At 39.8% G+C, this 21,771-nt stretch overlaps 1 protein-coding gene across 2 annotated transcripts in view; it reads left to right on the plus strand.

Annotated features, from left to right (window-relative positions):
* The window catches only part of moxd1 (monooxygenase, DBH-like 1), a 57,380-nt gene that overhangs the window by 649 nt on the left and 34,960 nt on the right, over positions 1–21,771 (plus strand). Inside the window, exons 2-5 of one of the 2 annotated variants that reach the window (XM_015354674.2) lie at positions 45–115; positions 13,327–13,473; positions 13,752–13,919; positions 14,529–14,612. In XM_015354674.2, coding sequence (XP_015210160.2) covers positions 13,396–13,473; positions 13,752–13,919; positions 14,529–14,612 — 330 coding nt within the window. In that variant the 5' untranslated portion in view covers positions 45–115; positions 13,327–13,395. Of the gene's footprint in view, positions 1–44; positions 116–7,929; positions 8,492–13,326; positions 13,474–13,751; positions 13,920–14,528; positions 14,613–21,771 lie in introns of those variants that run through there. The other variant, XM_015354668.2, reaches the window with a different exon arrangement.

The following is a 21,771-nucleotide window of genomic DNA, read 5'->3' on the forward strand; positions in this document are numbered from 1 at the left end:
ATGTTCTAAAGCACTTCAAGAGGCAATGCATTTTACTCTTTCAGATACGTATTGGCTGATGTTAGTAACAAAGTCTGAGCTGTGATACATCTACAAGCAGACACTGCGTCTAAAGGTAAAAAGATGTTCAGTTGTTTCAAGTAGTACTTGCATTAACACACACTGTGAATTCAGTAAACTAGATCAGAATAGGGGTAGTGAAAATTGATACATGAGAAGACTGTCTAATTACTCTTCAGCTAACAGTATCAAAGATAAACATGAAAGGCTGAGGTTATAAGTTTGGAATGCATAAATGACTGAACGTCCCACCTTAGCGCCTTAGGCATTTGGAAGTGCATTTAAAGTATTTCCTTGCTACTTGCTTGTAACAGTAGCAGACATCAGGTTTTACTCTGATTTTTTTCATTCTTGTTGTGTGTGGACCATCATTATCATGTCAAATGCCAGAACATTCTAAGTATTATTGATGTACCCAATCAAATCTTTTTTTTCAAAGTTGCATATTTTTCCATGCTTGCATTTGCAGATATTTTTGACAATATTTTTAAAAACTATTTGGTGCAAACAGTCCTCAGTTTATCATTAGAGACCAAGTGGAGTATCTGTATCGTATGAGTATAAACAGGACAAAATGTGAGATATAATGGTACATTTCTGCCAGAGAACTACAGTATGAGCGTAACTTAAACTTTGAGCTCTAGTTATCCAGTGTATCAACCAGTTAAATTCTGATATTATGATAAATTGTACTTAAAGCTGAGATACATATTTAGTTTGAATAATTGAATTCAGTCAAACATTAACCTTAATATTGCATACATGCAGATGATACACAATTATGTGAACCATTCAGTGATTCTAAGCTAGTTATCTGTAAACAGGGATATGTTTAGGTGTACTGCTTATTATAGTATTGACCATTCCCTATCCCATTGGAAAAGAGACATTTACTGTACAATCACACTTGGTGCATTGTTGGATTGACAGACAATGTTCTATATTAAGGACAGTTACTGCTTGTTCAGCTCAGCCTGCCTCTTGTATGGCCTAATAGAGTTTGTGTTTAACTTCCGGTCAACCCTGGGAGTCAGCCAAAAGTTGGTGTTCCCACTTTATGTAGCTAAATCAGACACAAGGTACAAACAAATATTGCAGAATTTGAAGATTTAATTTTGTTACATAACACCGTAACAAGCAATAGCTCTGAATGCCTTCAATCTAAACCAGGATTTCTGTTCTGGCACCCCCTTTATCTCTCTGTTGCTGGCTACCCTCTCCTCTGTCTTCCCTTTCTCCTCTCTTTCCTTCACTCTGACAACTCACTGAAGCCCAGCAGGTGTGAGCCTAGCCAGTACCTGGATGAGAGACTCCTGGGAAATCTAAGGCTGCTGCTGGAAGAGGTGTTAGTGGGGCCAGCAGGGAGCGCTCACTCTGCAGGCTGTGAGGTTCCCTAATGCCCCAGTATAGTGATGGGGACACCATACAATAAAAAGGCGCCGTACTTTGGATGAGAAGTAAAACCAAGGTCCTTCATTAAAAATCCCGGGTGTTTCTCAAAGAGTAGGGGTGTTACCTCAATATCATGGCCAAATTTCCCTGACCTTTACCAATTATGGCCTCCTAATCATCTCCATTTCTGAACTTGCTTCATCACTCTGCTCTCCTCCCCACTGAGAGCTGGTGTGTGGTGAGCGGACTGGCGCACTCTGGCTACAGTCGCATCATTCATTTTACAGTCGCAAAAAAGATGAGGCCGTTTTGCTTTTAGCAGCTAAGTGATCCAAAGGTCTCCTTCAGATGACTTTTTAAGAGAAGCGATAATACCAGCACAGACAATGTGTTTTATCCCAGTTTTCCACAACCTTTTTTATCTTCTTTTCTGAACTTGTGTTCTTTGGTTCATGTTTCAGTCTAGCTTCTGAAGAAACCTTTAACACTCTATGCCAACTTAAAACAGCAAGAGGAAAAGTTAAGCTCACAGCAATAGTCATCGCTATCACCACCAAATATACTGTATGCTCCTCCTTCCTAGGCCTCAGACAACTATAGTGTATACCAGCACAATAATCATCTTCAGCCATCTCTATCCCAACTGCTGAAGCAGCCCAAAGGGTGTAAATCCCACACAACCCCTCTTCCACATCTTCCTTCACTGAGATACTCTGCCTGTTCTCTGGCCATCCTGTTATCACTCACTTCACCTGCTGCTTATTCTCAGACATCACCACAGTGCTCACCCCCTGACCCACACCACCCCTACTTCCAGTTTCTCCTGCTGCGTCTGTCTTCTCACACCCTCATCAAGGTCAAAGGTGCTAGGACATACACTATTACTGTATCTTTTCAGGAGATTAAAAAGTCCACAATTTCACTCCTTCACATCTCCATCTCTACACCCTTGCTTGTAAAAGCTGACATTTCTAAATAGATTTAAAGTTACACTCATAGTATTTTTGATACCTCCTCGGGGTGTTGGGGAAATTTATTTTTATTGTGCGTTCCACTGTCAGACGTCACTTAAATCTACAGGTTCCCAACTCAGAAAGTGTTATGACCCTCTATCTCTATGGAATCTTTGGGAATAATTCTCAACTCCAACTTCTCCTCATCTTACCACAATTCAGATTCAGTCACATCAAAAAAATCCTTTCCACTTCTTTTTTTCTCTCACCCTCCTACAAGTGAGCTCCTTTCAGTCACTTCAGTTATGCTATGAGCATCATTATACAGGGGCTCCTTAACATAAAATCAATCATGTTTTCCAGGTTAATCAATTCTGAAATCACACTTTGCATAATGCAGGGTACTAAAAACTGCAAAGATATCTGATGCTCACTTGCAGTTCAAGACCTCTGTACTGTAATGGAGAGGCTCCTTGCTTTTGAGACAAAAGACATTTTTTTCACTATACAGTATGTCCTGAGGTTTGACATCATTGGCATATCTGTGGCCTGTGACCAGGCTTTTTATTAACGGTCCTGTCCTTATGCAGCTGTGGTACAGTACCTTACTGTAGGTATACCTCACTGTATTCCTACAGTCTCTAACCAGAACATCCACACATCTGAGGACCATATACAGTACCTGGCTTTCTCTAACCTAAGGGATTACATATGTTTTGAGACAAGAACCTGCCTGATGGTATTAGGTGCACCTCCAACAGCAGAGTGATTATTGTTCCCCTCCTTGGGAAAACACTCAACTACACTTAAACTAGGACTTGAGGCTATAAATGTCCAACCAGGGATGATTTGTTGAGTACTCAACTTGCTCCACTTTACTATTAACTCATTAAAAGAGCTCTTAGCCCTTCACTTGTGGATTCCTAAGCTCAGTTATCAGTATGTTACATTTCCCCTTCAGTAAACTAAAACAATCTCCTGTCTCACTTCTTTGTGCACCTCAGTAACCTCCTCTGAGGTTATTTTGGTCCCTGCTGGACACTACTCACCCACATGCCGAGAAACGAGGGATATGCTTGCTCCTTAGTAACAAAATTTGAAGTTTTCCCTTCCCTTCTCACTCTCAACAGGTTTGCCTACTGCCACATCCTTAGCCCTTTGCTCACTTATTTGGACTGCCAGCACACAAACGGCCACAAGCTGCCTACAGGGAAATTATGAATGAACTACCCCTGCTCCAACTCCCTCCTGCATTAGGGAATGCCAAACGTCCATTGTAGGGAATGAAGTCTTAGATTCCACCTTAACCATGATTGCCATGACTCTTGCTATCTAGCACTCTTGTAAACCTAAGACAGTTTAGCACCTAACCATCGATGCTAAGATGGATCCCCCTAGATAGCTGTTTTTCTCTTGCAATTGGGCTACAAACCTCAGCTCTTGCCTATCCTGGAAGTCTTGTGAAAGCTAATCTTTGTTCATCTCCCTCTTCAGGATTTAGTTATATCCTGAACAAAGTCCATAACATATCCAGACATATCCAGCTAATATAGTCCATGATCCTCCGTCCCCTGTCCAGTCTGTCTCTCTTGTGTAAGAATTTGTTATACAGTAGCTGTGCTTACCTTGAACACAATATCAGCCATAACCAAACCTGTGTTTCTCTTTTCTCAAACTGCCTACGGAGTTTCTAACCTTTCACATTCGTGTTTTCGATGATGGAGATCCTTGATCTATTCATTCCCTCCCCAGGGAATCTTTTTAAATCCCCTCTGGGATTTATAACCAATTGATCTTTAGCCAGTTACCTGGCCCAGGATTTAGAACCACATTAATGTTATGTTTGCAGGGTATAAGGGTGGGAACTCTAACCTGCTATCTAGTAGCAGGATCATCTTTCTCTTGGTTAATCCCATTTGGCCAGAACCATGCTACCTTATTAGTGGCCTGACACCACCACAACCGAATCAACTGAAGCAGTCTGGGCTATCCCAAACCCTCCAACCGTGTGCCTGTTTCTCTAGGAAACTCTGAGTGGCTGAATAAAATTATGATGAAAGCAATCGGAAGCTTCTGGCACTGAAGTTAGCCTTGGAGGAATGGAGACACTTCCTGGAGAGAGCTGCTCATCCTGTCCTTGTATTCACTGATCACACAAATCTAGCCTACATTGAAGGAGCTAAGCGGCTGAATTTGAGGTAGGAGGGAGGGGTTCTGTTTTTTTCATGATCTGATGAGAAATGATTGATGTCTTTAACTCAGTCAAAACAATTGAGGTACCAAGATGAGCGGACTTACTCTCCAAGATACATAAAAATGAAAAGCCTTTGAGAAACTGTTAACATTTGTTGCTATCAAGTCAGACGTCTGAGCTATGTCATTTGGAATAAAAGGAGGACAATTCAGAGTTGATGTCCCAAAGCCAGAAAATGATTCAGTCTGCTGCCATGTGAATAGTAGTTTTGTCTAACCTTATGTATAAAGCAATCTGCCCCCCATCTGAGCAAAGGCTTTGAGTTATTTCTTAGTGATATCATGTTCAAACTGTGTCAAAGAAAGAACTTTTAGAGTGTGTTCACGGAGAATTAATTTAGGTTGCAATTATTTAATTTAATGCACATTGTGTTTGTAGTCATTATTAGGAAATAGTATGACAATTCTCCTGACAATTCTTATTTTTATAGACAGAGTGCAGAGGCGAAAGTCATCTTCATAGCAGTACATGAGAGGCTAAATACCATCAAGGTGTATTTATAAGTTTGTGATCTTGATAATTGGTAGCAAGGTTCTCAAGAGGGAGGTTTTGTAGTTCCCATTCAGATTTTGCCTTTGCAAGAAGTTTACTCAATACCGGTAGCAAACAAACCATTTATACAGAGGTCAATACTTTCTGGGAACCTGTGCTTCCTTCAGCACAGGAGAGATTGTTCGTTCAAGATTACGTAGTGTCCATTGTGTCCGTAAAACACACCTCTAGCCTCCCTATGCAGGGAGCTTAGCAGCCCAGTTGAGTTTACAGATAAGGTTCACGTAGAAGTCTACAGGTAGTTTAGACTTTTGTTTATGTTTTGGTGTTTTGGTTATTGTACCTTCTAATTAAAAGAGCAGTCAGTTTGTCAGAACCTGCTACCCTCTCACATACCATTATAATGAAACTGAAGTGTAGATTATCAAGAAAAGCAAAAAAAATTGTAAAATGGAAAACCCCCCACTCACTCAAATCTCCCACATTCATGCACACTGAAGATACTTGCTGCCAACCAACAAATCAATACTGAGCAACAAAAAATACTGCAACAAATTCACCAAGGTATTATCAGGAAAATCATTTTTGTATCAGGTGTACTGACATTTTACTGAACAGACATAAGTAAATTCATAATGATAATAATAATAATAATAATAATAATAATAATAATAATAATAATAATAATAATAATAATAATAATAATAACATCACTTTATTAACCCTTTACAATTTCTTACATTAGGAATTATCTTTTCGCATACCCCAGCTTGCTCTTCATGAGACACACAGATAGGGAGAGAGCCTGGGGTCAGAGCGCAGGGTCTGCCATTGTACGGCGCCCCTGGGGCAGTTGGGTAAAGGGCCTTGCTCAGGGGTCCAATGGAGTAGGATTCTTCTGCCGGCTGCTTACATTTGTTATCAATGGTGGTGCTTGTTGTGAAAGCCACAGGTTAATGTCACATCTCCAAACATTGCTGTGCGCCAGCTTGTAGACTCTTTTGTGATTCTGTCTCATTCTCTTTTCAGATGCTAGACTAAAAGCCTGTTCACTGGTCTTTGAGCCCTTAAATTCGCACGTCATCTTGGTGTCACGAACCGCATTCCCAGGAGCACCTCTCACCCCCAACACCCGCGCACTAATCACTCGATCCTCATTCCTCACGCTCTTCCCTGTTTATACCCTCTCACTCCGCTCACTAGTGAGAATTACCCTGGGCTTTCTCTGGTGCGCACTACTACGCTCAACCTGATTTCTGGCTACCCAACCTTGTTTCCTCCTGCTTCAACTTCGCCTTGCTTCTCGTTTTGGATTTGGATACTCTCGACCTGACTCTTGTGATACCCGACCTGGTTCTTCTACCTCGACTTCAACTTTTGCACTTTAGCTTTGGGATTTGGATGCCAATCCCTTGCTACTACCTACAGTACAGTCTCAGCGCCGCATAGGGTCCAGCCAGGTGCTCCTAACGCCATCCCTGACACTTGGTTCATGGCACAGATAATCCATTGTGCTTAAGTCGGGCAACAAGAGTATGCATAGTCTTTTGAGATGAAAACTGGTTCTGATCATCCGTATCTACATATACTAAAACTCTTCCCTTGGAGGAGGAGGTCCCATTAGGCAGACTTCTGTGGAAGATGTTCCAACAAAGTAATGAAATAGCAAGAGATGAGTAGCCAAAGAAGACCAGTTTATTATATTAGTTATATATTCAGCTGTGTCACTCATCTTCTTCCAACATGGAAGAAGCAACATATTGTGAGTTCCACTTCTCTTCAGATTCAAACCACCAGCAATTTAGCCTTACCTAAATGTCAAAACCTAATCTTTGAAAACTGAAATCTTCAAAAACTGAAAAATGGTGTTTATGAGCACAAAAGAGACTAGAAGTAATGAAGAGACAACTGTTTTTTTTTCATTTATGAGGAAAGCTTTATTTCCTTTTAGTCCCCACCAGACAGTGCCTGTGTCTGTCTGATTTAAAGAAACAGTTCTCACAATTGTGTATCAGGTTTAGAGAGCAGACTGTGTCTTGAAGGGTCTTTGGTATTTAGAAACCAGCACTATCACAATACGTACTGTAATCTGCCATGTTTCCATAAGATTAAAGTAATGTTGGTCTAACTTTGAGGGGACAAGTGAGGATAGAGTTTTGGACTGAAGGAGGTCTTGTGTGTTTATCTAAAGTGTTTATGTGTTGTAAAAAATATTTGACTTTTTTACAACACATGTGCCTCCTCATTACTCTGCCCTCAGAAAGAATCCAAGTGTTCTAGATCAGTTTCCATTCTGGAATATAGGATGTTTTTTATTTTTTATATTTATTAAACACCCCGCCCTGCCCACCTAAAGTATAGATATTGTATTAGTCATAACAGATTATAGGTACCTACTGTAGCTTGACTTTATAACTTTACCAAATATTACTGGTAGTACTGTACAGTATGTCACAAATACTGTAAAAACCTAACACGTGGCTTAACTCCTAAAGAAGCAAAAGTTATTTCTAAAATAAAGTGATACCAAAAGTTCTAAATTATTATTATTATTATTATTATTAGGATTATTAAGACTACTGCTAGTAATACTATTATTACTTTTATTAGCCACTCTAAAATGATCAGTGTCAAGATATTTGATGAAAATGTATGTGCAGGGTACCCGCTGACATTTCGGTTTTAACTAATCCAAGCGCTCCTCTTTGAAACCCAAGAAGAAAGAAACGACAGATCATACCGTAATACAAAAACAAAAAACAACACAAAAGCCATTTGGAGAAAAAAATGACCATAGAGTTGAGAGCAGGACGTGTCGCTGCAGATCAGAAAGCACTTGCACAAGTTTCGACAGTCTCGATGGGAGGATGAGATGGTTGTTTCTAGTGAGCTGTGCTGCTAGATCGTTTTTTGCCGGATCGCTCGCTTTCAGTGCTGCTTGCCAGCTAGAAACGGTCAATCAGGATCTGCGGCATTTACAGTACATTCGTTTCCTGGGAAATCAAGATTTAAAAATCAGTGTTTTAACACGTGAATGCTGGAAGTGATTTAAGTGAAAGGATCCAGCATGGCACTGCCAAACTGCTCTCCTGCCCTTACTTGTATCGTCATTTTTGGATTTTACCCGTCGTTTTGCACCAAAGGAGGTTTCTGGCATTCGACAGTGTTGGATGATCAGGGGAAATACCACATGAAATGGAAACATAATGAAAGCAGAATTACCTTTGAAATTGAAGTGGAAACTAGAGGCTATATTGGATTCGGACTATCTCCCAATGGAGCAATGGCGTTATCAGACATTGTAATTGGTGGAGTGGAGCTTGGGAAACCTTATATACAGGTATGAAAATGAACGTCCTTCTTTGTAATACACACCTTTTATGATTAGACTTGCATCACAGAATCTTCTCTGTAAGGAATCCCAGGTGCTCTAAGCCAGTTGCCAGTTTTGATTTGTACAAAATGTGAAAGTTTTAAAAATGCACAGTTGTTTTTCAATATCCTGCGTCTTTAATGATTAATAGCGTTTATTGCTCTTTAACCGCCTGCAATATGTCGCAAGCCTTCTGCTATAATAATTTGTTTTAAACTCAATTCTAAACAGAAACCTTTATGCTTTACGAACAGCCGAAAGTGTGGTGAGAAGGGCTACTGTCAGTAAAACTAAAACAAAGCTAAAACATCGATTCGGAAATTGACTTCTGAAATCCGCAACGTGATCAAATAGTGCCGCTATGCTGAATGTTAACTTTTAATGTCATTAAAGGCGTGTGGGTCAATAGTCAGGAAAAACGGAACACTTTAGTTTCCACTCTTGGAATAAACTTCAGAATGAGATTGATTGATATTTATTAGTAGGGAAGGTTAGTTTTGCATTTTTTATGATTTTCAGTTTTGTCTCGTTATAACATTTCAGGAAAAGTTCTTGAACACTGGTTCTTTTTTAATTGAACGTGTTTCTGATTATCTTTCAGTTTTACTTCGAAATCTGTACTAATACACGCATAGTATTGTGAATTTAATAAGCATAACTGCAAATTAAATGGTGCTGCGAACATATTTCAATGTAGGACTCTCATAGTTTCTTTTACTGCATTAGGAATACGGCGGAGCGTTGAGGGTATCACTGGATCGCATTGAAAGTATTTGGAGGAGCAGAATGAAAAGATAAGATAAAAACCCATAGAAAACGATGTTTTCTGACTTTCATCAAGGAGTAGCTGTGTAATAGAATTCTGGCTATAATAATCATTGCAACAAAAAAAAAACATACCGTATCAGGGGAATGTTACATGGTTAAACATTGTGTATACTCTATTTTGAATGTGTAAGGCCACTAGTTCCTTTAGTTATTAAGTTATGAAATTGTGTAACAGGTGTCACTGTATGGCTCCAGTTACCATTCACACCTACTGTATTATTACAAATAACTACTTGACCATCAGGAAAAAGAGAAGTCACAAAAGGTCATTAAGTGAAGAGAAATATACATTGTTATACATTTTCTAAAAAAAAACAAGGGTGCACAATGTGATGGCCTGTGACTTCAGGATCACTACAAATTTAATTACAAATAGACAATGACCTATTGTCACGGACGTCCAAAGGGACTAACCGTGGGGAGCAGTAGAGCGGAAAAAGACCCATATGCGTAGCGGCGAGACGGGAAAAAGGCCCGGGCTCGTTAGTGCAAAGAGTTCAGGAATGCCGTATAGAAACCTATGCCCTCAGGGAGCGGACGTGGGGCGCCCTGGTGCTAGGCGGGTCTCAGGACATCCGAACGTCAATGCTGAGCGAGGACAGAGTGCAAGACCCGGAAATATATAGCCCAAGGGAAAGAGAGGGACAGGAAGGACAGCAGACCAGAAACTAGGGACAGGACAGAGAAGGAGCGCCCTCTGGCTGCAGAGGGCGTGACACCTATTTGCCAAAGTTAATTAAAATCAATAATGCAATGCATTATAACTCAATATAATGTTCTACTGCAGTACGTATTGCATTAAATCATTGTATATTTTGTAAATCCATGGTAGCCTACACATATTAGTGTTCAAAATGTAATCAACCATTTTCTCCAAACTCAAGAAGTACACTTCAAAATGCACAGAAGCATTTAAATAAAAAATTCACTGCAAAGTACAACAATGTCTCCTGGTTGTGTTTTTGTTCTTGCCCTTTAAGCATCATGTTTGTTTTATGATGAGTAAGACTCTAGTCTTACTGATAAATGGCCTGTAGCCAAACCACCAAGATGAATGATTTTGTCAGACCCCATGAACCAGGCGTGGCAGTGCCTGTTCATGAAGTTCCTGGGGCTGACAGTAGCAGAAGATCAGACATTGCAGATAGGAAACAGGAAAATCACAGCAATTCCATACTAATGTAAAAGGTGTACTGAGATGAAGATGCATCCTTCTAGATCAGGGATGTACATCTCATGTCTAAGAGAGATGCATTGTCTGCAAAGTTGCAACCTATGTCCTAGAACGACATTATAGGCGAAATCCAGATTAACACATATCAAGCAAAATGTACCAAACTGCAGTTCAGAATGAATGAACATAAACTCCAAAATATCTTTGTAATGCCACACTGACAATCTCAAAAATCAGTCCTCTCAGTGTTGCCTCTTAAACTTCTAATGTAATAAAAGAAGGAGAGATACTTGTAGTGGCATATTCTGATACTGTACCTCTAACCCATTGAAATGTCTGTGTGTACTCTAAAACATCTTTGTTGTCATACTTTGGGCTCAGAACAATGCAAGGCAAAGGTAGATTCCTGAGTCAATAAGCACCAATATTCTGCATTTCTCGATTTTATTTTGGAAGTTCCTTGATTATTAAAAAGCGTATACTGTAGCTACTTCTTACTTACGGAGTACTTGTATATAAATATCTGTCTCGATGTTTACTTTTCTTGTGAAAAAAAATAGAATATAGTGTTGCAGTGCAGGTCAATTTGATATCTCATGATAAATTAACTTTTTAAAACATTTTGTTCTGGATTCAAACAATTACATAGTGCTATGATTGTCATATAGTATAAAGTTGCTAGTAATTCTCTCATGGCAGGTGATCTGGGTGCACTTAATTCTCTTACTCCCCTGTCTGACACTGTAATCAAATCATCATACTTGCCTGGTTAGAGAGGACATCTCTGGTATTGGCCTCAAATGATTGTTGACGTTTTACTTTGCTGAGCACTGTCATTTTATTACTCTTGATGGTTTTAGTTCTGAGGTTGGAGTGGCTACATCTGGTGTTCCACAGGGCTCAATACTGGTCCCTCTGCTGTTTTGTTTTACTTATGCATTTCCTTTTTTCCAAATACTGAAATTACATGGACTGGAATATAATTTCTGTGCAGATGATACCGAAATCTAGATCCACACTAGACTGATATTGAGGTAGAAATTTCCAGTTCTCTCTGATTGGTCATCCTAATTGCATCCTAATTGGGGTTATTGGTTTCCTCCCTTCTGTTACAGTAAATCAAACCATTGCTTTGATGGGACTGTGCATTTTTTTATTGCAAAGTGAATGTTTTGAAGGTAATTTTGGTGATGATGGTGGCTATGCATTTTATGATTTAGTCAGTATTTCATCTGTTTACTTTCGTGCCCACTTTTTAGTGAGTAACAGGTCTTTTTGTTTGTTAACATCATCATTCCAAAAGAACAATACAAAAGAACTCATTGTCAGCATTGTTTTTAAACCCAGCTTGATATAAGGGCTCTTAACGATTGATTTTTTCATATATGTCTATGTGATTTTTCTTATGTTCTTTTTACAGTTCAATATTGTTAAAGTGCTTTGAGATCATATTTTATATATTTTAAAGGTACTATATAAAAATAAAGTTCAACTAAAGCTTACATTGTTATATTAAATAAAGTTTAAAGTTCATTATTATGATAAGATAGATGAACAAATATTAGTATTGGTATCTAATTTAGACAATGCTATTGTATAATACGGTCATCCGACGGCTCAGAAATATACCAAGCTGTGATCTCATCACATGTCAGAACATAATGTCAAAGGTAAGTCCCATGCTGCAAAATTAAAAAAAAAAACATTTTTTTCCGATCGAGCCTTACTGTATGTATATACTGTATGTAGCTTTTTTATAATGGATAGCTACTGTATTTAGGTAGTGCATACAAAGAGTGAGTAGAGTTATTTTCTTACTATACTGTATATACATACTGTACAGTATGAGTGCTAGAGTATGTCTGCTTTTATTTCTTCTATTCCTTGTCAAGACTGGCATGGACTTCCACACAGGGTTTTGCATAGGTTTTGTCCAGTAGGATTCATCAATACATATTTGGTTAACACCCCCAGTTAGCACTGTTTTGTTTTCCCCGGGAAAAGTTCGTATTTGAAGATTTAAACATTCTTGGTGGATGCCAGGCTTAAACAGCTTCTTATGAGTCAACGCCCATATGAGGTAAAGTATGAGCTGGCAGAATTGAGGGGTGGGAGTTGCCACAGACATCTCATTGGGTTAAGGGTGGATTTGAGATTCGAGGTGACTCCATGTGCTGTAAAGAAGGGGAAAAGAAAAGGAAGGTGATGAAAAACCTCTGTGAAGTTCTGTTGCTGAATAAGTTACTTTTGATACTCAACACTTTTGTCATTTCCTGAAAGGGTTTATAGCAGTCTCGCCGCGGACGTAAAGGGATCAGGATCGGAAATGCTACATGAACCCGGACAGCACAAGAGAAGCTTAGAGTAATTAAATCAGTGGTAAAATATAATTTATCGAAATGTTTAATAAATTGCACAAAGACAAAATAGCAATTTAATTTGGCTCCAGGGTGGGAATTAATGCGAAGTTTTAAGTTATCACCACCCTTTTAACAATGAAAATACTCAGCACCAGATGCAATAAAAAGAACAAACATAACCACAGAGCCTTTTGAAGGTTTTATTTGTCTCTGTATACATGTATCACCCATGTGGGTCCTGCTGTTCAGATGTGGAAGACGTAGGTCCCCACCTATTTGTGTAGCATTCTGCAGTCCTGTAGGAAGAAAGGGGTTAAAGAAATGTAATGAATAATATTTCATATTATTTCAAAAGCATTTGTTTTGAAATAATATCGTTTCAAAATGATAAAATTCCCTAGAGGGAGTCTGTCGTGTTTCATTTGTAATATTTTCAACAGGACTATTTTGTAAGCACGAGCAGACAACTCCGCAAAGACGATCAGCAGAATTACCATCTGGAGTACGCAATGGAGAATAATACACACACTGTCCTGGCTTTCAGCAGAGACCTCCACACATGTGACAGAAATGACAAGCCCATTACGGTATGTGCTTGAAAAGGCTGCTTAATAACCCTGCACAACACAGCCAGTGAGCAATCAAACAGTTTAATTTTTTTCAGTGACTAAAAACATTGGAGCAAACCCTGCTTTGGGGGCAAATATATCACAATTAATCTGACATTAAAGAAGAAATATAAGACTTGGGCATGTCCATCAGTTATGAATCAAAGGAAATCTTGTCATCAAAAACACTGCTAAAATACCTGTTCACTAAGTTAGAAATAGCAGCTTTAATCACTGCTTGTGTTCTTCATAACCAGGAGAGCACTGTGAGAGTGATATGGGCCTATCACACTGAGGATTGTGGAGCTGCTGGACCACAATACCATGGAGTAAACAGGGGAAGGAAGAGCCTGCGGTTACTCAACCCTGGGGGTCATACAGCCGCCCCCTCTGAGACGGCTTCCTTTGACTTAAGAAACCTTAATGTAAGTAGCTGAACTGAAAAGGGTCCAAAACCTTTTAACTCCAAAGGGTGTATGGCTTTTAAATTACACATGTAGGCTGTGATGTTCCTATCATCTCACAACCTCTTTTAATTCAAATTCTTTGACATTTTCCAAAGACAACCAGGTGCATTTCACCTCAGTCTTTGAAAGGCAAGTACAAGCAAAAAGGTCATGATAACCATGAATGGGTATTAATGGAAACGCTTTGATTATTAAATATTTGTGTAATGTCAAAAGCAAAAATAGAATATTACTTTAATTTTCTTACACAGATATACATTTCTAAATGCTGCACTAATCTACCTCTGATCTGGTAGTTTTATCACCAAAGAACTCACTAATCTCTTCCCGGAGGCTGTTATGCTATTACTATCTATTTTTGTCGGGATTTGTGAGAAACTAGAAGCAGTCGAATTTAAAGGGATAGAGCTTGCCTCGAAAAAATAGACAGGGATAGAAAGAAATTGCACAATTTAAAACCAAAACCATGTAAAGGAAACTATCTGAAAAAGTGGTGGTGACATAAATTACTGAATATTATGTTTTGTCTTTTTTACTAATTTCAATGTTGACATTTCAATAAAACAGGTTCCAGTGCCTTTTAAGGATACAACCTACTGGTGCCAGTTGTTTAAATTCCCAGAACTTGACAGAAAACATCATGTCATCAGAGTAAGTGAAGAATGTTTATTTTTTCCAGTTTCAGAGTCAACAAGCCTACACTATTACATATTTCCATCCTTATTTAATAGTCCATAAACAAAGCTTAATTGCCTCAGTTATGCATGGTGGGTAGGACCGCTATTGATTATGGGAACATCTCAACTGGGATGGATGGGAGAAATGGCACGCTGTGTCGGATGCCACTGGAGAAGGGAGGGTGACCTATTGCCATTGCTGCTTGGGCCCCAGCTTGGATGTCTGAAGGAGCAAAAGCACAGTGCAAACACAGGGGCAGCAAGGGCTGGGATGAGCTGTGGATTCGACCCTGCAGGGGTGGCTGTGTTCCCAGAAAGACTAAGGATGGGGAAGGGAAAGAGGCAAAACACTTAAAGACATTGTTGGGGCCAAAGGCATCTAATGCTGAAAAGCGAGCGAAAAAGTTATAAATGGAGGTGGAAAAGGCACCGAGTACTGTATCAGGCAGGAACTGCAGGAGGGACGAGAGAGAGAGAAAAGATAGGTATAAAGAGCTAGAAAGAAGGTGGGATAGAGGGGTGTGGTTGCACTTTAGCTCCATGAAGATGCCTTGTCAGGATCAGGGATCCTGAGGAAGGAGATCAGCATGGTTGGATTTGCTTGGACATTACTGTAGATGCAAGCTGACAAGTCATTGAGCAGCTGCAAAGGTTACGAATGGACTTCTAGATTGGGATCTGTGGAAGTTGGTGTGACAGGACCGACCACTGGGAGAGCTGTGATATGGCAGCAGCAATAGCAGTTTGTACTTTGAGTTTTAGGCAGCACTGATGTAGTGATATCAAGGATAATGTGGCTTTTGTAAAAGGCTTCAGTTGTGTGGCTTCATAAGGTCACAGGAGAGCCACAGATAGATTTCCCTTGATCAGAGAGTCACGGAGAGGTGCACGGAGGGTACAATGCCTTGAAGAATTCTGCATTTTGTTCCTTTTAAGCTGGAGATCATGACTCTTTGAAGAAGCAATCAATATTTGGTATATGCACAACCTATTCCACATATTTAAAGCAAAAAACATAAAGAAAGAAGTAAAAAGATAATATTAAAGAAAAATGGAAAAGTCACAATAGCACAAGTATTCAGACACTTTGATGTGGCAAACCAAACAAAACTCTACTATTTATTTGAGCTTAGTGATGTCAACTATTAAGAAGTGGAAGGTACCCAGACACTGCCTAGATACTGAGTAGCTAGACAAAGAGGAAACTGGTTAGGAATGCCAATGGTGAATATGAAAGTGTTATAGTGAGTTCAGTGCCAAAAATGGGAAAAATGTCCCTGGGTCAGCCATATCCCGATTGCTCTACAATGTAGCTGGTATGGAACTGAGAAAAAAAAAACATCTCAAATCCTTCATGAGGTTTGCAATACTGCTCCTGATACTGCAAATACTGTATGTTACAAAAGGTTTTATGGTCAAAGAGAAAAAGGGAACTTTGTGGTCTAAATCCACAGCATTACATCTGGGGCAGACCCAATAAATTGACTCAAACTTCATCACTTAGTTAACACTATCCTTCTCGTCAAGCATGGTGGTGCCAGCATTATGTTAGAGTTCTGCTTCTCATCTAGTCAGGACTGTTGGGAATACTGATAGAGAAAAGCACTGGAATATCTTAGAGCAGGGGTGCCCAACCTTTCTTAATGTAAGATCTACTTTTTCATTTGCCAGACCAGCGTGATCTACCAGTGTGAATTTGAAGCTCTGATATAGGAAAAACCAACTGTGGGCACATCAGTACAATAATGGCAAGTTAAAGCAAGTGACTCATGTTACAGTGAACAAGTAATGTCCCCCATTTTAGAAAAAATAATATCCTACCTTAATGTGAGCACTGGCACAGAGAAGTTTACTTGAGAACACTTGTATTTTTTTGTTTTTGAAATCTCCTAACAGCCAAGTCAGCAGCCTCAGCAAACGCTTTTTGTATTACTTCTTGATCCCTGAATGACTTCTTGTCTATGGCCAGCAGCCATATCACCCTGCAACTCACAACTGGCAGCCCACTGGAGCCCAGCAGGTGTGAGCCTGGTCAGTACCTGGATGGGAGACCTCCTGGGAAAAACTAAGGTTGCTGCTGGAAGAGGTGTTAGTGGGGCCAGCAGGGGGCGCTCACCCTGCGGTCCATGTGGGTCCTAATGCCCCAGTATAGTGATGGGGACACTACACTGTAAACAGGCGCTGTCCTTCGGATGAGACATAAAACAGAGGTCCTGACTCTCTGTGGTCATTAAAAATCCCAGGGTGTTTCTCAAAAAGAGTAGGGGTGTAACCCCGGCGTCCTGGCCAAATTTCCCATTGGCCTTTACCATGGCCTCCTAATAATCTCCATCTATGAATTGGCTTCATTACTCTGCTCTCCTCCCCACTGATAGCTGGTGTGTGGTGAGCCTTCTGGCGCACTATGGCTGCCGTCGCATCATCCAGGTGGGGCTGCACATTGGTGGTGGTGGAGGGGATCCCCATTACCTGTAAAGCGCTTTGAGTGGAGTGTCCAGAAAAGCACTATATAAGTGTAAGCAATTATTATTATTATTGTGTTGAGCCAGGACGTGGAACAATGCGATGATTTCCGCTTTCCGTCTTGCATTAGGCCTCGTGAAAACCAAATGCTGCTGGCTGAGATTTAAATTTTTCCAATTTTCTTTTCCGTAACTCACTATTAGTCCACATCATATGTTTTGTCTGCAGTTTTGAAATGTTGTTTTATATTTCCTTTTTTGGCATAGACGCTAGCATTGCAGATTTGAATGCAAAAGTACAAAAGAAAATCATGCTCCCATTCCTTGTGGTAACGGCACGTTTTCGGCCTCTTTGCTTCATTTTCGATCAAACACTACAACTATCAAATAGGCAATCAAACTTATCAAACTGTTGGCGAATTTGGCCAGTCTGTTTCACTCCACTATGCACTGTAGCAAATGTGGGGTTCGTGCTGCAATAACCAAGAGGCCATTCTTGGGCAGCGCACACAACACTATTTACGGAGCTCCTGTTGCCTTTTTTCCAGTGTCAGCCAGCACTTTTCCAACCTGTTCGACAAGGGTCAAACACACACAAGGGCAGTTAAATGTATGACATTACATGCACAGATCTGAATGAATCTTTAGGCAATCGAAAAAAGTAACATTCTTGCAACTGATCGACCGACAAGCACTCCGGGATCAACTGGTCGATCGTGATCGACTGGTTGGGCACCCCTGTCTTAGAGGAAAGCCAGCTAAAGTGGGACAGAAGTTTCTTTTTAGCCAGAAAATAATCCAAAACCGAAGGAGAAAGGAACAATGGAGTGGACTCGTGATAAGAAAGCAAAAATAGCCTACAGTAGTGAGGCCCAGTTAAAATCCTGACCTGAATCCTATGAAGAATCTAAAGAAAAACCTAAAAGCCGCAGTTCATAGATGATCTCCAAGAAACTTGAGTGAGCTTGAGCACATCCGTCAGGAAGAATGTGTTAAAACTACACTAAACCATTCTGTAACGTTTCTTATCGAGACTAACTGATTGGTGCCAAGTGTACGTCCATTGAATATTGAGTTCACAGGTTTACATACCAACATACAGTAATTCGGCTTTTTCATTTTAATTTGTTGAAGATTTTTCATTAAAATTTTTTGAAGAACCCTTACTTATACCATAAGACGTCTTCAATTGAAGCATTCAAACTTTGAATTAAAGACATTAAGTTTAAAAAATGGAATGCATCACTTTGTCACAAAATGGGACACCTTAGGAAGCATCTGAATATTGCAAGACAGTATGGCAAGAACAAGCATAAAATGGTAACATGCATAAAGAAACTTGCAAAAGAGTGAGCAAGAATAACATATAAAAAATTTGTATGTCTAAGTGGAAGTGGCTAAGATTGATGACCTCCATAAATTCCACATAACAGGAGGAACTTAAGATAAAATGGGAAAAAAACAGAAACTCCAAAACTCTGTAAAATTTTACAAAATCTAAAATGTAGCTTGTTAGTTTTAAGACATAAAGGAGAAATGTATATGCATTATATACATATATGAAAGTGTACAGTATGGGCATTTTAAAAAGTGAAGAACACATAGAAAGTGTTTTCTTTAATTTCTATTCCATTCCATTTCCATTATACCTAGTTTTACATTTAGGTATAAATTTGAGATTCAGATACAGTGAAAATATGCAAAAATAATTTTCAATATGGGTAATAAAATACTGAGAAGCAATAAAACCATCATTGACATAATCTTAAGGAATGTCATACAATAAAGCCCGAGGGCACTTTTGTCACCAGCAGTTTATGAACAACAGCTGGTGACATCCTTCTTCCAACATCAGTGACAGCTCATTTTCCAACATGACAATGCTGTCAGGATTACCAGATACTATATTCACAATCACCAAATAGAAAACCATCTGAACACTTAATTACTTTATTTTATATAGTACCTGTAAAAGCAATTATCTTGAAGTGCTTTACAAAAGCAGAGAAACCAAAAATCCTTATTCATACATTCATACAGTACATGCATGTCAACAAACAGTGCATTAGCCATAGTAAACCAGAATATGCTGAACGAAGGTCAGGTGTGTAAGAGTAAATTGATAACATATCAGTAAGATACTTTGGAGATAAGCCATGTAGTCTTGAACACAAGCAGAAAGGTTTGAAAATCAACTTGAAACCTAACAGACCATTGCAAGGACTCCAAGATGGGAGAGATGTGATTACTTCCACATGACCTGTTCGGCAGCTAGGAGTCTAGCATATGAAAACTGAGCATATGTGTAACTTGTTAAGTGTAGTTTTAGATAATTCTGCAAAAATGGAGCATTAAAATAATCCAACCTTGCAGAATTAAACCCCTGAAAAAGTGTTTTTATCTCTCCAATGGAAAACAAAACATTTAGGCGGAGTTTTGTTGTGTTCAACTGCAAACAGTCTCAGTGACAGACAATCTCAAGTTGCATTTTCAAGTTGTTGCAGGCATCATTGAGCAGCTCACCATGTTCAGTTCATATGAGCCTCCTTTGTCAATTAATGCCATTTAGGTTTCAAGGATTTGTCAGGCAGAAGGTGGTCACACCCATAACTAGGTATCAGTTACTGCTACATAGTTTCATGACTACTGTTGGAGTCAGTCCATATCAGTGCTGGTTGTGGTTGTTCCTTATGTTTATAAGATTGCTAAACTGAATCAAACATTATAAAGTGCCTTCCAAAAGTATTCAGACCCTTTAAATGTTTTCAAATGTTGCTGGATTACAAATGATACTTAAACATCTTTTTCCAATCAGTATTTTTATTGCAAACTCATATGCTCGAACAGAATTTGTTTAAAGACAAAAAGAGTTATTTGATATCTTAAGGAAAGTCAGAAACTGAAATATTCTGCTTAGCTCCGGTATTCAGACCTCGGTGCTCTGTTCACACAGTTGAAAATATCCCTAATGAATTGCCATTGTGTTATCATTGGCCTCTGCCTGTGCACCATTGAGGTACTGTCACATTTACTGGATAAAACCCCTGTCTGTTTAAGGATCATCGGTCAGGCAGTGAATCAGAATCAGAAACGTTTATTTGCCAAGTACAAGATATACAAGGAATTTCTCTTGGTTCAGGTGTTGACATAAATTCCAATAAGATAAAAGTAACAAAAAAGAAATCTACAGATAAAAACAAAGTTCAGTGATATGTATAATTTAAAAGTATATACAGTTGAGTAATAAAATGTATGGTAATACTGCATATATTTACAGAAAGCATTGGTAGTATGTGCCGTTAAATGAAAATGTACAACTGATCACAGAGGTGAGATGAGAGAAGTAAGCCACTTTATTGGCCATCTACAATTTCTTGTATTAGGAATTTGTCTTTTCACATACCCCAGCTTGCTCTCCATGAGACACACAGGCAGGGAGAGAAGCTGGGGGTCAGACCGCAGGGTCAGCCATTTATGCAGCACCCCTGGAGCAGCTGGGGTGAAGGGCCTTGCTTAGGGGCCCAATGGAGCAGGATTCCTCTGCCAGCTGAGGGATTTGAACCAGTAATCTTCCAGCCACAGGCGCAGATCCTTAGCCACAGTGCCACCCCTCTGGGGGGGGGGGGGGATAAAAACGTGTCCTTGTTTATAAGAGTTATGGCCTGAGGGAAGAAGCTGTGCAGTTGTCGGTTAGTTCCAGTTTTTAGGGCTCTCCATCTTGGCCTCCGCTGAGAGGGAACACGCTGGAAGAGAGAGTGGCCAGGGTGTGAGGGGTCAGCCGTGATTTTCCCCGCCCTCCTTCTCATCCTAGACGAGTATAGATCTGTGTGGGGGGGGGGGGGGGGGGGAGCTGGCGGCCGATGATTTTCTCTTCACGTCGCAAAATGCTCTATCATTTCCACTTTGAGTGTGATGATGCAGAGCCAAACCAAACAGAACTAGAGGATGTAAGTAGAATTGGCCTAGCAGCGCTTGTGACAGCCCAAATTTCTTAAGATGTCTCAAAAAACGCATGCACTGTTGGGCTCTCTTGGTAATCATGGTGATGTTCCTGTCCCATTTAAGGTCCTGTTGGATGACAGTTCCTAAAAAATGGTAAGACTCTGCTCTGCTAGCCGTGAAACCATGTATTTCCAAAGGAAGGAGAGGGGTGGGCTTCTTCCTGAAATCAATGACCATCTCCACAGTTTTTTGTGTATTCAGCTGCACGTTGTTGACTCCATACCATGACACCAGGCGGTTTACTTTCTCCCAGTATGTGGATTCGTCACCGTTTGAGATAAGACCAACCAGAGTGGTGTCATCTGCGGAATTAAGAAGTTTGACAGATTCGCTGTTAGATGTACAGTCATTGGTGTTAAGTGAGTAGATTGTGGGAAAAAGCACATAACTCTGCGGAGAGCCAGTATTGAGAAGGATGGGGTCCGAAATGTGGTCACCCACCCTGACGTGCTGTATTTCTGTTGGTTAAGAAGTCGTGGATCCAATGGTAGACGGGATGGGAAACATTGAGCTACCTTAGTTTATCCAGAAGTAGATCAGGGATGATAGTGTTGAAAGCAGAGCTTAAGTCTACAAACAAAATACAGGCATAAGTGTGAGAGCTGTCCAGGTGCTGCAGGATGTAATGCAGAGCCAAATTGATGGCATTGTCATCATTAACTCTGTAGG

Source organism: Lepisosteus oculatus, chromosome 2 (assembly GCF_040954835.1).
Source record: "Lepisosteus oculatus isolate fLepOcu1 chromosome 2, fLepOcu1.hap2, whole genome shotgun sequence".
NCBI classification, from domain to species: domain Eukaryota; kingdom Metazoa; phylum Chordata; class Actinopteri; order Semionotiformes; family Lepisosteidae; genus Lepisosteus; species Lepisosteus oculatus.